At 38.9% G+C, this 16,669-nt stretch overlaps 1 protein-coding gene across 2 annotated transcripts in view; it reads right to left on the bottom strand.

Annotated features, from left to right (window-relative positions):
• PKHD1L1 (PKHD1 like 1) overlaps window positions 1-15,552 on the bottom strand; it is a 152,030-nt gene extending 136,478 nt beyond the window's left edge. For both annotated transcript variants that reach the window (XM_082434219.1, XM_082434220.1), the window contains exons 1-4: window positions 15,392-15,552; window positions 13,488-13,577; window positions 3,989-4,133; window positions 2,965-3,073 (exon numbers count right to left, since the gene is read on the bottom strand). In XM_082434219.1, coding sequence (XP_082290345.1) covers window positions 2,965-3,073; window positions 3,989-4,133; window positions 13,488-13,577; window positions 15,392-15,464 — 417 coding nt within the window. In that variant the 5' untranslated portion in view covers window positions 15,465-15,552. The remainder of the gene's footprint in view (window positions 1-2,964; window positions 3,074-3,988; window positions 4,134-13,487; window positions 13,578-15,391) is intronic.
• Between the last annotated feature and the right edge of the window lie 1,117 nt (window positions 15,553-16,669).

Genomic DNA, 16,669 nt, shown 5'->3' with positions numbered 1-16,669 from the left:
GTGATGTCTTTTAGGCAAAGATGATTTGATAAATTACCTAATGACTTAAATACATTGAAAAAATGTCATACTTCTCGTGCAGAGCTTTATACACAGAAAACTAGGCAAATACCTACACACACATAAAAACCCAGTTATTAACTCCAAGCAAAACAAAATACTGTATGAGAGAGAAATGTAGTCACAGTACAATACTTGTTTCAGCTATGAATATTACTTATACAGACATATCATGTTATGAATATTGATCTAACCAAAACAGGGGCAAATCTAATTGGGAGAAGGAGTGGGAGGATATCTGTGTGTGTTGGCGGTGGGAAGGGGTAGCAGTTTCATCTCAAACATGGCTATAATTTTCCTCTCCCTGTATCCTCACCTGCAATGTCTTTGCAGCTCTTCCCATCAAGAGATGGAGGCTTGAATACGGACTGGCCTTGGAACTTGTTTCAGCCATTAGAATGTGGTTCAAGTAGCGTGACATTTCTGAGCCTAGGGCTAAAGGCTCCCTGCATACTTCTGCTCTCCTGAGGGATCCCTGCCTCCATCATATGAATAACTCTGGGCTACTTTTGGAGGGTACAGACACTATATAGAACAAAGCCTAATCAGCTCAGTTGTTCCAACTGAGGCCTCCCAAACGTGAAAGCACCTAGCCAAGAGCAGCAAAGCCTAATGCGCAGCTGACCACAGACACACGAGCAAGCCCAACAGAGATCAGTCTAGCTCTGCCCAGAACAGAAGAACCACACAGCTGACCCATGGCTACATAAGCAATATAAATTATTGCTGCTTGAAGCTAAGCTTGCAAGCTGTGTTACACAGTACAAGTTAATAGATGTAAGAATATAGGTGCTAAATTCTCATCTTCCATTGTAAGAATTATCAATAAATAGATAATATTGATAGTTAAACTTTAACTATTCAGAAATAGCAATAAATATATTTCTAATTAAGAAGCCTATTATTTAGAAATATCACAATAAATCATATAAAACATTATTTGTACATACGTTAGAAAAAATATGTTTCTTCTTTAGAAATAACACAATAGATATATAAAGTTATTGAAAGTAGGGGACTCTGGAGACTAAGAATGAGGAGCACGTCAAGGAAGTGCTGTTTGCTTTTAATTAACCTTGTAGAACCAGTTCAGCTTTTCATTATGTACAAGTATAACTTTGTTAAATAAAAATTTTAATTTTCTATCTCACATTTTCAGACCACACACCACTAAACTTAGAAGTTATTAAAAGAGAAAAATCATTTAAGAAGATTCAATTGTACGGCATTAAATTTTTTTCTTAAGTTTGTCTTAATCAGAGAAAGAGCACAGAGCACCAGTCAGCGGACACAACCTGTGCTCCTACTAAGTGTTAAATGTTATGCTTGTTCTAGGGACATAAAGTTGAATAAAACCCTCTGACCCAGAACATTGTAAAAAATAATCATTGTACAGTGGACTAGGTGCTAAAGTAGTAATAAATGGAATATATAGATTAAAACACTGTATAGTAATTACTATGTGCTGGGTTCTTTCTGATCTCCATATTTATAACATTTAATCCTCCATTTTACATGATGCTATGAGATAATCTCCATTTTACAGAAAATGAAGAAACGTGAAGCACAGTTTCACTATGACCAAGTCAGAGTAAATGATGAAGCCTGTATATGAACCCTGCACTAAGCCACTATACAACTGAGGAAATCACTTAGCTCTGCTCGGGGGAATTTTAAGAGTCCTAAGCAAAGATCAGGACACACTAAGCAGAAATGAGTAAGATGTATGGGTTCTTGGTCAGGGAGAATGTTAGAAGACATTGCTGGAAACAGAACTGTTTCCAGACTCTGATACAGTAAAGGAAACCTACAGATGATGGGTAAAGGAGGGATACTGAGCAGGGGAAAGGAATAATAACGTGCATGGTTTTGAATGCTGCATGTGAACAGTGTAATGAAGAAGGACAGAGAGACCAACAGGCTGCAGCGATAATGGGTGAGAAATGACAAGGCCAGAATCAAAACCAAGGCCATGTCAGGAAAGAAGATAAGGGGACGATGAACTTTAGAGCTAATTTGCAGGGTAGGATCATCATGGTTTGGGGCTGAAGATGAAGGAAAGGGAGAAACCAAGGATGTAACAGGTTTCTAGCTTGAGATGTGTCAGAAATACCAGACAAAAAGTAGGGTTAAGGAGGAATACGAGAAGTCCAGTTTGAGATTTGTTGAATTTAGGTTGCTTTGGAGCCATTTTGGCATTTTATTCTAGGAAACAAAAGATGGCTCCACATTTAAGGAGAGAGGAGGGAGCCAGAGCTATTTGGGATTCATATTTGGCAATATATTTGGGAATCGTAGACGCTTCTTGAGGACAGAAGTCATAACTAATTTCCTCAGCATTTCATCTTATATTGGAACACTACAGCACTCAGTAACTGACAACTTAAAACATAAATACAATTTTTTTAAATATATGGGATGGTCCTTAGAATAAAATGTATTATAGTGAACGCCTATATTTAGGGTAACTAAATTTTGAATGGCTCTGTGCTACATGCAGTCACATCTTATCTCATTCCATTAGAAAGTACAAAGAAAGGGAAAAGAGTTATGTCTCTATTTAAAATGAAGGTGAGTCTGATGAAAACAGAAAAAGGAAAATCAAACTAAGGGCAGAAATGGAGAAAGAGAAAAAACAGTATGAACAACAAAATAGTTTGGAAGTATACAAGTTTAATTCATTAATAAAATTAATTTAAAAAGGTAAACACGAAATGATAAAAGAGCTTCCATTACTATAGAAGATAATTAACAGTTGGTGAAATTAAACTTAGCTACATGCTAGTAAATTATTTAATGTGAAAATAGATAACAATCTGTAAAATTAAAAAATAAAAACCCAGTTCTGCAAGAAAGAAAGCGTACGATCAATTATACGTAAGTTAGAGAGGAGATGCCACGTACATTGAAGCTGCAGGCCCAGCTGTTGATGTGACCTTTGCAGATATTATTTTCTGCAATAGGAACCCCATCCACACTGACTCTAATAGTGTAGGAATCTTCTGGCATTGCTCTGGAAAGCAAATGAAGAACACATAAGGAATGCAAAACTCTGTTATTTAATGTATAGCATTAATGCACATGTCATTTTTGAAAAAAAGTGTCTGAAATTCTAATTGTTGTACAATTAAATTCAATTTTATATTATGGAAGAAGATGATCTCCATCCTGAACTCTGTACTGCAAATTCTAACATTATAGACCTCAGGCAACTGCTTATTCTGACTAATGCATTGGTGCTTATTGAAAAGGAAAACAAACGTAATAATAATCATTTAAAATAGTAACAAATCATCTTGGTACAATTATTTTATGCTTTACTTTTTAAAAAGTTTTAATAATGTTTCTCCCTAAGTAAGCTGAAAAACAGCCTAATGTGGATAGAATCCTCTGAAATATGGGCTACCTGTCTCAGTATTGAAAGTTGCCATTTAAAATGATTAATTTTTTCTCCTAAGTTGCTAATAACAAACATCAATTTGAGCTGATAGTAAAGAACTTGAAATGTCAATCTACAAAATGATCATCTTTAATCTTAATGACTATGTCAAGATTCTGAACAAAATTAATCAAACTGGACAGGAAGGCATAATTTTGATATTTTGAAGAGCATCATCACAATTTAATAGTGGCCATTTATCTTCTAAAAAAGATCAATAATGATAATAGCTCTAATAACCTGGGAAAGGATATAGAATATATTTTGATCATGCCAATATGTGGAAAGAGTATTATAACTGAATATAATAAAGGTATAAAATAGTCTAAACATCATGAAATCAAAAATAATAGCTGAAAAAAAAATAGCAGATAATCAGAAAAACATTATTGTAATAGCCAGAGTGATAAAACTATTATAATACTAATATGCATAACTGTGGTTCTGATATGATGAAAATTATTTTATTAAAGATACTTTAAAACATACCTAGTATAGCATGTAATTTGAGTTGAATGACTTGAATCTTTTTCTACATCACAAGAAATTGATCGGAAAGAAGAAACTAATTGCACACTGTTTCCCAACTCAGCATTATCAACTCCATAGTTAAACTGGTTTGCTTGAGCAAAACCTGGAAGAATGAAAGCACTCAATTATTATTAATGGAACTCTGTTTTCAAAGATCCAACACTTATTTCGTATTGAATCATTGAATAAATAAGAAATAGTACTGATGTAAGCAGTTAATCTATTTCATATTTACCCCTATGATTGTAATCCTCTTTGGAAACATGAAAATTAGCCTTTAATTAATTTATTCATAAAAGCAATGCTTGAGAACCTATTATTTGTCAGGTTGTTAATTGCACTGTAATCAAATGGCTTATATCCCAGTAATAGGGTGGGGAGGGGTGGAGAAACAGACAATATACAAATATATACCACCAGATGCTATGTCTAGTGGAGATAACTACTATGAAAACAGCAGGCTAAAGGGCATAGAAAGAGGAGACAAAGGGAACACGATTTTATAAGACTTGGGGTCCTTACCTTGAGTACCTATAAAGCAAAATCTGGGGTAAGGACTTGCAAGTAGATAGTTTATTTGGGTGGTGATCCCTTAGGGACAAGAGAGAAGAAAACCTGAAAAAGAGAACTTGAAGAAGAAAACCTGCACACCACTGAAAACAGCTGGGGTTCAATCTTGCTGGAAAAGACTTTTAAGGAAAATACAGACTGCCTCTCAGAAGCAAAGAATCAATGGGAAGAAGCATTTATTCATCAAATCCTGTCCTATTAGCTGACAGTTCCCCGTGGGGGAAATGACTTTTCCTGCACTTTCAGGCTGCACATAGGTATATGCCATCTGAGTTCCAACGTCCCAAGTCACTGCATCAAAGAAGCCCTGGGACAAAGACATGCTGTGGGACCTGGAGGCTAAAGCTGGAAGCACAGATTGAGTCAAAGTACATGGGGAACTTTTTGCCACTTCTGCGGCTAGAGTAAGAGGCGGGAACCAGGATGTGAGGCTGAGTAAGAAAGGCACCTGATACAGTTGATTCCTTGTACCATACAGGTATGCTCAGGCCCTACTTTTTTTATTTTTTATTTTTTTTATTTTTTATTTTTATTTATTTATTTATTTTTGGCTGTGTTGGGTCTTCGTTTCTGTGCGAGGGCTTTCTCTAGTTGCGGCAAGCGGGGGCCACTCTTCATCGCGGTGCACAGGCCCCTCACTATCGTGGCCTCTCTTGTTGCGGAGCACAGGCTCCAGACGCGTAGGCTCAGTAGTTGTGGCACACGGGCTTAGTTGCTCCGCGGCATGTGGGATCTTCCCAGACCAGGGCTCGAACCCGTGTCCCCTGCATTGGCAGACAGATTCTCAACCACTGCGCCACCAGGGAAGACCCTCAGGCCCTACTTTTAAGTACAATCCATTGTCAGGTCTACAAGGCAGTGGCCACCTAAGAGCTCTGCTAAAGATTTAATACAAGAGGGTTAGTGGGACATGCAACAGACCGCAGTAATACAACTGGTCCTGAGGCTATAATTAATATGCACGTCCCCTCTCTATCACGCATTGTAATTTCCCTAACCATCAGCCAGCACTTCAGCTAATGGAGTGACGCTAACCTTTGTCCGAAGGATCTGAGCCCAAAGTTGCCTTGCCCATGTTTGGCTGTGGTTGCCACCTATGCCTATTCACAGTTATCACTGCACATGGAAGCCAAGAGACGCCCCAGGAATACCGTGAATTCCAGACATACTGCTCCTTATCTGCATTAGGTGAAAGCAACCCTCCCTCTTCACAATCATCAGAATGGACGATCTCTACCAGTCTACTACTTATGTTTGCTCAATTCAAACTGATCGGTTAGTAGTGGTAGTTTCAGTTCAGTGGAACCCATATTGGGACCCCTGGCAGAAGCATTCTCTACCTGGAAACTCAGACTCAGAATCCAGCAGAACCTAAAATTGCAAGGACAGAAAGCACAGATTCAATTTTTGGATCACTGGGAGTGATAATGACAGGGAGTAACCCTTCATTCCCAGCTCCATGTATTCTATCTGTTGGGAAACAACAGTATGGATCTGCCATTGGCTCAGTGCATATGGCACATGATGGAGCACAGCGTCCCACTCCACAGGACGTTGTTCCCAAGCCGGGTTCTTAGTCTTGCCTTTTGTAGGCTGTTCCGTCATTCTATTAGACCACATGTTTCAAGGTGATGCAGGGTTCATGGTCATGTGCCCATTATCACTACTTTTTCACTATAAAATATGTTCCTTGTTCTGAGGCCCTGTTTTATGGCATCTCATGGCAGTAATTCAGACTCTATATGTTCTCAGAAGATGAGGCTGGCAGAGGCATGGTGGAAAGAGAAGGCAAAACCCATATCGGGAATAGGTGTCAGTTCCAGAAACAGTGAATCTCTGCTTGTCAATGAGGGAAGGAGAGTGATGCAGTCGACTTGTCACTGAGTGGCTGGGTGTACTTCTGGAGGGATAGTCCCCACTGAGAGCTCAGTGTTGGTCTCCGCTACTGACAGAGCAGGTATTCAGCAACAGCGGTAGGTAGCTTAGTGTTGGTGAAAGGGAGTCCCTGGTGTTGGTCCATGCACAGCCTTCACCGATGGCCCTCTGTTCAGAGGCCCATTGCACAAGCACTGAAGTGGCCAAGGAGAGAAGCTCCTGAACAAGTTATCCAATCGACCTAGTTGTTCCATTTCCTCTGTTGGGGATACTCTCTTGTGGAAATTAACTTGAGACCTATAGATTTGCATGCTCACTATCGTGAGCACATTTACCGGTCTCTTTCCAAGACTTTCTTATTTCTGATTTTCCAATCTTGTACTAGTCAAGTCATCTGCCACAGCCCAGGAGCTGATGTATATCTTTACCTCGGACCACCTTTTCTTCCTTATAAAGTTACTGACCATGTATGCTACTCACAGCTCTGCCTACCAGGGAGGCTGACATTGAAAGTAAATTAAGAGCCCAGGGAATACTTTGCAACATTTATGACATCAGAGGTGATGCCAAGAAGGCACGTGTCATAGATGGTCATGGAAGCTTTTCAGAAGGAGTAAGCCATGAGAATATGGGAAATACATTTTACTTAGAACAGGGTGTTCCAAGTCCCTGTGGTGGGAGCATGTTTGTGGATTCAAGACTTAACAAGTGTGGTTGCATTAGTATGAGTCAGGAGAAACAGTAGGAGATGAGATTAGAAATGGAGGCATTTAGATTGTTTTTATGCATGTGCAGACATTGGAGGCTTTAAAACAGAGAAGTGGTATTATCTAACTTATACTTTTCAAGATTCACAAGCTGCTGCTCCAAAAATAGAATGGGGCAGGGTGAGAATAGACTGGGGGCAGGGGAGAAGATGCTGTTTCAGTGAGCAATGTATAAATGACTGCTTGGCATGGGTTCAAGAGAAGATGGAGGAAAAGAAGTAAAGAGTACAAATACTGGTAACCTTTAAAAGAGTTTTACTGTAAAGGGAAGCAGAGAAATGGGGTAGCTGAAGGGGCGGGTGTGGACCAAGGGGACAGTTGATGATTTTGCTTTTGCTTTTCTTCAGATGAGTGAAATAGTATGTTTGCATGCTGATGGGTATGATCCAACAGAAACTGAGATATGGATGATGTGAAACAGAGCAGAAGATTATTTTAATCTTACTATAAATATATGAAAGGGGCTTCCCCGGTGGCGCAGTGGTTGAGAGTCTGCCTGCCAATGCAGGGCACACGGGTTCGAGTCCTGGTCTGGGAAGATCCCACATGCCGCGCAGCAACTAGGCCCGTGAGCCACAATTACTGAGCCTGCGCGTCTGGAGCCTGTGCTCCGCAACAAGAGAGGCCGCGATAGTGAGAGGCCCGTGCACCGCGATGAAGAGTGGCCCCCGCTCGCCGCAACTAGAGAAAGCCCTCGCACAGAAACGAAGACCAAACACACCCAAAAATAAGAAAATAAATTAATTAATTTAAAAAAAAATATATGAAAATTCAAACTAGATTTGGAAGTAAACATCAATTATTTTTATGCCACATAAAAGTATTTTAACAACAAGGTCCTACCGTGCAGCACAGGGAACTATATTCAATATCCTGTGATAAACCATAATGGAAAAGAATATGAAAAAAAATGTATATATACATATATATGTATAACTGCATCACTCTGCTGCACAGCAGAAATTAACACAACATTGTAAATCAGCTATACTTCAATAAATAATTTTTATATTGCTGAAACCACATTCAATTCTGAAATAAACCCAAGAAATAAAACTTATGAGTAAGATAATCGGATAACGTTCTATTGATTAAATCCTAAAATTAAGTATTCTAATAAAAATGTTAAAAAGGTACTTAATACTATTCTAGTATGCACAGTGAATCTACAAAGTTGTCTAGGTTATAACATATTTTTTGAATAAAGTCAAATTAGTAAATAAACAGGTTTTGCCCAGATTACTTCAAAATCTAAAATTCCTAAATTCTGAGTTATAAAAATATGTGCATTTTTACGTATTCTTTTTCTCTGAATATCACAAATTCTTAAGATTAAGAAACCAGTATAGCCATATTGATGACTAAAATATTTTTGAAATTATGAAACATTTTCTTTTACACTAAAGGATCTGCATCCATGTCATTAGTGTAAACGTATAAGCTATGTAACTGTCAGAACTTAATTAGCCACAGATCACATTGTCCCACAGTACAATAATAAAATCAGTAGGAAAAAAAGGTTAACCCAGAGAGGTACACTAAACTCTTTAAATCCTATGTATTTATATTATTAATGTTAGGAAAAAATAAATATTAGGTATTTACCTTAAAGTGTCAGTAGTTTTCAAGTATGTTTCAACAAAACAATCACCACTACAATATGTGCTCACATTAACCTTTACTAGTTAAAGTGGCTGAATTGGGGTTGCCAAAGGTTTGTGGTGTGGCTTTTTAAATTACTGAACATTTTCAGTGTTCTACAAAGGTCTATGAGACAACATGAATATTGCCTGGTTTAACACAGGACTGGAAGTAGGGCTTTGCTATGCCAAATGTTCATCAAATGCCATAGCCCTGTGCCACAGCTCTGGTTAACACTGCATGTTAGGTGACAGTGTTGTTTACAGGAAAGGGCATTTGGACCCTGACATCCTGAGTTGGAATCCCAGCTCCAGTGAATTCCTTGCTGTATGAACTTGAGCATTAGTTTTAGACATAAACTCTCTCAGTCTTAGTCTCCTCACCAGGAAAATGACCATAATAATCTACTTAGCAGGAATTATCAGGAAGACTAAATGAGAATTTATATACAGTACTTAACGTGGTACCTGGCTCACAGGTTAAGAGCTCAATTAATATATATCCTTATTATATAATAAGTCACAAAATAGTTATTATTAGTCAGTATTAATATCGTTTTTAAAAAAATAACACAGAACAAATAAGTGGGTGGCCAGGATTCAAACCCAGGTTGTAGATGCCAGCTTGGTACCCTTGTGATATTCAGAGAAAAATAATATTTAAAAATGCACATTACAAAGCTATTTCCAGTTACCCAACGTAACTTCCTCCAGACCCTATGTTCTTAGCTCCTCTCCTATTCTTTATACATAGAAAAAGCAAGCAGAAACTCAACAAAGGATAGCGATTTTAATAAACACCGCTCTCTTCTTCTAAGCTTAAAACTTAACCGAACAGGACTTATCCAGCATAGGCTAAAGTACAAACATATCAATTTAACATGTGAAACATATTTGCGTTGAGTTTGCAGTTTTGAATCTAGGAAGGCAGTTACTGCTGAAATGGAAAAGATACGCAATGTGAAAAGATACATGAAAGCACAGAAAAGCAAGCTATTTGTAAAACCACTCTTTCCTTTTGCCAATTTCTGCTTATCTTTGGCGTTCACCTTGAGTTTGGAATACACAGAAGGGCTGCTGGCAACTAACTAAAGAATAGAAAGTTTTACTTGTAGTGTGGCTCAGGAAGTGATACATGTGTTTGTTTTCCTATTAGGCATATGTCACATCAGTGATATGGTAACACAGATCTGTTCTTCAGCATTCCTAAGAAAAAAACAATTAAAAAGAAATACCAACAAAAGATGATATATATGGTTTTCAGCTTAGGAGTTGTTTTAATATTATATGTATACGTATGTATATATATACACACATATATATGTCTCATATATATGTGATATATATGTCATATATATATATATGTATTTCCTGGGAGTAAAATATATAGGAAAATATGAACCAAATCAATAAGATTTGTAAATATTCTCATTATAAATTTTAGTGAAAAAAAATAACTAAAGAAATATTTCTAGTTTTGTAGCTAGCTCCAAAGAGTTAAAAAGCAATAGAAAGGAATCACCTATAAAAAATAATTTTAATTTAAAAGTATAATTCTAAATAAATAATTGGGTATAAAGAAGATAACTCTGGAAGTACTCCAAAGCACAAAGATTAGAGGAAGGGGTGGGTGTACCCTGGAAACAGAAAAGGTCGAGGCTTCAGATGGAAATTCCTGAGATGTTGATGTATTTTTTTTCTTTTGCAGAAAAACTGGAGACAGAATTTGCCAGGCGCCCAAACCTGGGTCTCCTGATAGCAGCCTGTGCTGTTATCACGAAAAATGCATGTGTTGTCAAAGCCAGCAGTTGCCATGTACAATGCAGGCTGTTTTGGGTTTCTCTGGTTAAAAAAAAAAAAAAAAAAAAAGCAGGGTTGAGAGTGTATAAACCTACTTAAAAGCTGTAACATTCAAAACAATGGGAAAAAATGGTGCAGTGTGACGGAGCATAACTTCTAAAGAATGAAACCATCCGTATAAGATAAATGCAAAATAATAATAAATATAAAATAGCTCTAAATTATAGAGCAGATATTATGTATAGGTGCCTTAGATACAACATCCTTTTCAATATTCACAATAGACCCAACAGGTAGGAATTAATATCCCATTTCACTGATGAGGAAGCTGAGGCTTAGAGAAGAAACTTGTCCCAGTCCCCTAGCGGGAGTGGCAAAGTTGGAGCTGAAAGCCAGCTGGACCCGACTAACGTCTATATGCTTTCCATAATATTACAAAAATTACATAACTCACCACTTCAGTTAAACAACAATATATGTGCTAGACATTGTAATAGGGAAATAGCTAGAAAAAAAGAACAAAAAGTTATTCCTTCTGGCTCACTGATTTTTTTAACAAAGATAAATATCAAAGAAGACAATTGAGAAATACAAGGTATGAATATAAAGTAATAAACACAATAAAGTTAGAAACACTCCAGAACTTATCAAAATGATAACACTCCTCATCCAATCAGTCATCTTAGAAGGAAATACAATCATTTCCACGGTCATGCCACTGCTCAGAACGCTTTTACTTGGGCAGCATAATTGTAAAATTATACATAATACATAATATTTACATAACTGTAAAATTTTACCTTTGGCTCCTGAAGATAGCCTTTAGAACAAAGTAATGCAGTAGCAAATTTTTGCCTGTAAAGTTTCATTAGGTGTGAAAATAGACAAAAGTCATTTGAGTACACAAAAACATTAGCAATAGATCTTTCAGAGGGTGGAATTTCAGAGAACTCAAGTCAAATATTTATTTTACTTTTTCATCGTGGCCTTTACAAAAATAAAATATTTTAAAGTCATAGGGGACCAACATTTAGGTGATCTAGCATTTACAATTCCATTTAGAAAGTATTCTTCTGTGCTTAATAAATTATCTCTGTATTCAATTCTAAACATGGAGTATGGGTCAAACACAGCACTGATGGATGATGTGAATGTAGTTCCTCCAAATAAACTTTGTTCAAGTACCACATTCATGTAGCTTTGGAGGTCTGGTGTGTTTTGTAAATTCATTATCATTACTTTACACACATTCTGTATATATCATGGGCCCCCCAAACAGTATTTAGACCCAGCCTCTTAGAAAGACATAAGGTATCACAATTTCAGTCTCCTATAGTGTGTGGTTAAAGCAAGGAGAGGGAAGACACATCAGGGTGGGGTGCAGGTATCTGTAATTCAAATAGGATTTAACTATTCTATAATTCTCTGCCAAAAGCATCCAGAAATACAAACTGATGGGAAAACTAGAAATTCACTGTGACACTTTGTGCTTCCTAAGTAAGAGGATTACTCCTGAGCCACTGAAAGTCTACCAAAGAGCAAAGGTTATAGCTAGGTTAATAAGGATGTTCTTCCAAAATGCCTTAAGAATGGAATGGTTTGTTTTGTTTTTTCCTATTTCTAACTAGGGATGCTCTGAGTTTATGTACCTAAACTCAAGCCATGGTTCCTGGATCAGAAAAAGTGCAGGTCTTGAGGCAGAAGGAAATAGCTGAGCAATTTTATTGGTTTTCTTGCTTGTTTGTTTTGGGCATTTCTCTCATGGCATTTAAATCTCTGTTAGAAACCCAATAGCTTTCAAACACACTATCTAAGCAAATGTTAACAGCAATATACAATATAAGGGAGCTATGGATAAAGACATTTTAAAAAGTCTTTAACAAACACATTGTTTCCAGGTGTCTAACTCTAAAAAAACAAAAACACACTTTAATCCAAAATATATTGTTCACAATTTAGAGGCACAAACCATTTCAAGTATATCATTGAGATTAAATTCTACAGAAATTTTACTTAGAAGTATTGAAAGACATTTCAATACATATGACAGAATTATTAAATATCTTGCTTTGTCAATTTTCTGATTCCAAAAACTTCTGTTCTTCTTATTTTAAAGACTAAATAATAGTTTTTATTAATATTCTTTAAAAATTTTTCTTTCTCATCCTTCAAAACTTTGTAAGCATCTGAATACTACTATTATTTAGATTGTAAAGGCCTAATGGCTAAAAGAACCACATATTTCTATTTAATCCTAGGAACAGTTGCTTATTAAATATATTCCCTAATTGCCTACTTTGTTTTCATCCCAAGACGAGGGAAGGAGAAAGAGTTATACATAACCCATGTTTTGATGAAGCATATGATAAGGATTGGGTGGCAGAAGAAGGGATCCAAAGCTTTTCTTTCTCCATTCATTACCATTCTATTTCTCTATCATACCCTCTTACTAACATCCTACTCCCAGAACCCCCCAAAATGTTATATTTAATATAAAGATAAATGTTATTAGACCCATGAAGAACAAAGTAAGTAACTGCAGAGTTGGGTTAGAGATGTTTCTTTCAATTCAATCATTATAGTCCAGACCTTGGAGTTAAGCAAGTAATTATGATACAAATTCAGATGGTCAGGTTGATAGAGACTTTCAGGGGTTTCATTAGGTGTCAAAGAGGATAGAGTTTCACTACTCTGGCCAAATGGAGAAGCAGCTCTAGTGGATTTTTTTAAAAAACCGTAAATCTCTAAATGTGAAACAGCCTTTGAAATACCTCGACCTTGGTAAAAAAAAAAAGGTAACAATACCTTCTCCTTTGATAGTCAGCCTTGTTGCTCCATTTATGCTGCCATATTTAGGTATTATTTCTATGACTTTGGGAATTATTTTAGAGCCATCTGAAAGATATTAAAGTACAATAGAAGTAAAAGCATCAAGTACTTCATTTCAAGCATCAAATTTTGTACCACAAATTACAATGGTGTAAGAAAAACATCATGGAGATTATAGGACAGAAAGTAAATACACCTAGGTTTTATTTTTGGTTCTATTACTAACCAATGACTTGACAGGGAGTTCAGTCATTAACTTAGTTAATACTCATTGGCTTTATGAAAAGCATTGTCTTACATGCTACAAAGAAGAGGAATAATACATGATCATTTTCATCATTCTTACCTATCATATTATAAAACATTTATTAGACCCTTAATTTCATGTAGTGCTCTGCTAGCTGCAGTTCCATAACTACAGCTATCAGCCCACACAGCAGCAGACAATGCTGGAGAAATAGCTCTGTGGAGAAACAGGTCATTATCAAAGCCCGTGAGAAATGCAAAGCCAGGTAAATTGAAAGAATAGCCTAGGTACAAAAAAGAGATGTTGTGTTTTAAGAAGTAATTGTTTTCTGTGACAGAGTAAGACTTCAGGGAAGATCACTTCTGGGACCTTTTTAGCCTTCTGATGATAGTGAGTTCTTAATGTAAAGGTCACTAATTCATTCAACAAACAGTGTTAGGTTCCTGGGCATTTAAAAATGTGTGACACTCCCAACTTTCCAAAAGCTCAGCTTAGACAGCCCAGAGTGACAGAAGAGAGCACAGGGGCCACGTGACTAAGAAGGGGCATTTCATCCACACTGCTTCTTGAAAGAAGGGTGTTCCTGCTGCATCTGGGAGAGCAAACATGAATTAGCTAGACTGGACCAACTATGGGAAAGACAGGCTTCTAGACTTCTAGACAAAGAGGTGCCTCTGCAAACACAGGGGTGAGTGAGCAGCTTCTTTGGGGAACTGAAATTAATGCTTCAAAATAACTCAAAGTTACATCATGGCTAAAAGGATTTATTTTCTGCTTAAACTGTACAGACCTGGTAATTATTAGATCCAGTAACAAATTCTCAGGATAGGTGGAAAAATTTAAGTGGGAACACAAGGAAAGGCCACCTAAATTGTTTGAAACGGATGAATGAGAAAAAGTTAACGAAATTATGATTGAGTTCATTCCTGCCTGAGAAAAGTTTAGTGTGGACTTCACCTACAATAGCAAAAGCTCTCCAGCATAAAGATGACTACCTCCCAGACCCAATGACTCTGCACTTTGGGTCTGTCTTTGCCAAGAGCTCCAAGGCCGCTCCTGCTCCAGGCACATTTGTAACTTCGAGCAGCCCACAGCCAAGAGTAGGAAACTCCAGCGAGGGAGCTGGATCCTATCTCATAGAAGCACCGTTCCTCACCTATCTCAGGTTCATCTTCCCCGTTATCTCCACGGACAACTCCAATTTCTTATCTTATCAGTCTCTTCCCAGCCCTCTCTTGGGTATTACTTTGAAGGCCCAGGGCAGCTGCCCTTGAAAGTGACTGACACCCGCCACAAAGACCCATTCCTAGCTTACTGGGAGACCCTGTCCTCCCTTCAATGGGGAAGGGACCCAAGAAGAGTGAGGAAAGGGAGAAGCTGGGTTGCGTCCCCAAGCCCCAGCCAAATTTCCGTCTCTTTTTCAACTGAGTCACCAGGGATGGAGGGGGTGAGGTTCCATAATTCAAGCAGCAACCCTCGTGGCAAGAGCTTAACCTAGTCCGCAGGATCGCCGTGCAGCCGCAAGCTCAGCCTCGTGCCAGGGCTAGCGCCGCCTCTCCCGCGACCCCGGCAGCGGGGCTTGTGTCTACAGGGACCTCTCCGGCTTGCCTCCCTGGTGCCCCAACTGGGTTACCTGTGCGGGGGTCTGCGACGCACAGGAGCAGCCCCCAGAGGGCCCACGTCCCCCAGAGCCACAAGTGTCCCATCGCGGCGCCAATTCCGCAAAGCCTAAGCCCACCGTTCGCTCGCAGCCGCCGCCAGCGTCCCGGCTCTGCCGTCTAGCGCGCCCGCCGCGTCCCACGCGCGCAGGCGGACTCGGCCGCCCCAGAGCCGCCCCGCCCCCGCCCGCCCGGGCGCCCCCGGGCGCCCCCGGGCTTTACGCGCAGACGCAACCCCCTTCACCCGGGAACGCACCCGGCACCGGCCCGTCAGTAACCATCGAACCTCCACACACAGAGTTGGTTGCTAACGGCCCACGGCTGCCTCCGCAGGTGTAACAGCCCCACTTTTTCTTGGCAAGAGAGGTCAACAGGCAAGTTTTCCGACAATCTCGCCTTTTCTGTCCTCCCTCCCGTCCTTCCCCTCCTCTCACCCCCTTCCTTCCTCCCTTCCTTCCTTTCTCTCTTCTTCTTCCCTCCCCCACCCCCCGCCCCCGGCCATTTCTGGACCTGTACACTTTCCTCTGCCTGTCTGCCTTGGTTATTAATCATGCCCAGGTAAGCCTCAAAGTCCACCTAATACGCAAACCCCACGCAGTTTCCCCTTTCCATTCATATAAGTTCGTGCTCTCCCTTTAACTGACAATCATACTAAGGTTTATCGGTCTCTGGGCACGTCCCCAAACACGCGCCTTAGAGACTTCAACCCACAATAGTTCCAAAAGGACTATTACTATTATTATGATCCCCATCGTTACAAGCCATAGACTGAGGCGAAGGTTAAGTAACTTGCCCGAGGCCGTATACCTAAAGTGTACAGCGAGGACTCAAGCAGAGTGACTCTAGAGCCAGGGCTCTTATGCCCGCCGCTGGCCCCTATTCGGCCGACTTCTAGCGAAGGCTTGCAATGCTTAGGACATCCTTATACTAAAAACTATTCATTATTTATCTGAAATTCGTATTTAATTCGGCATTCTGTATTTTTATTTACTAAGTCTGACAACTCTAGTTGGGCGGGAAGAGAGAAGAAATAGAAGAGAGAACTTAAAATCAGTGAAATAAATAAAATTAAGTCCTTGCTCTTCAGAAGTTTTATCTACCTCATTGGGGTTAAATTTTTTTTGTTAGATTTAGTTAATTATAGTCGTCTTATAATTTTGTGCAAACGGACTGTCACCACTCTACTGAAAGCAGTGCCAGCAAAGAGGTACCCTGACCTTCCGTACTTCTTTTGGAACTCTCTGTAGCATGTG

This window comes from Balaenoptera physalus (genome assembly GCF_965194825.1).
Source record: "Balaenoptera physalus genome assembly, chromosome: 17".
In the NCBI taxonomy this organism is placed as follows: domain Eukaryota; kingdom Metazoa; phylum Chordata; class Mammalia; order Artiodactyla; family Balaenopteridae; genus Balaenoptera; species Balaenoptera physalus.
The sequence above is the reverse complement of the archived record's forward strand: the minus strand, read 5'-3'. Positions and strand labels throughout refer to the sequence as shown.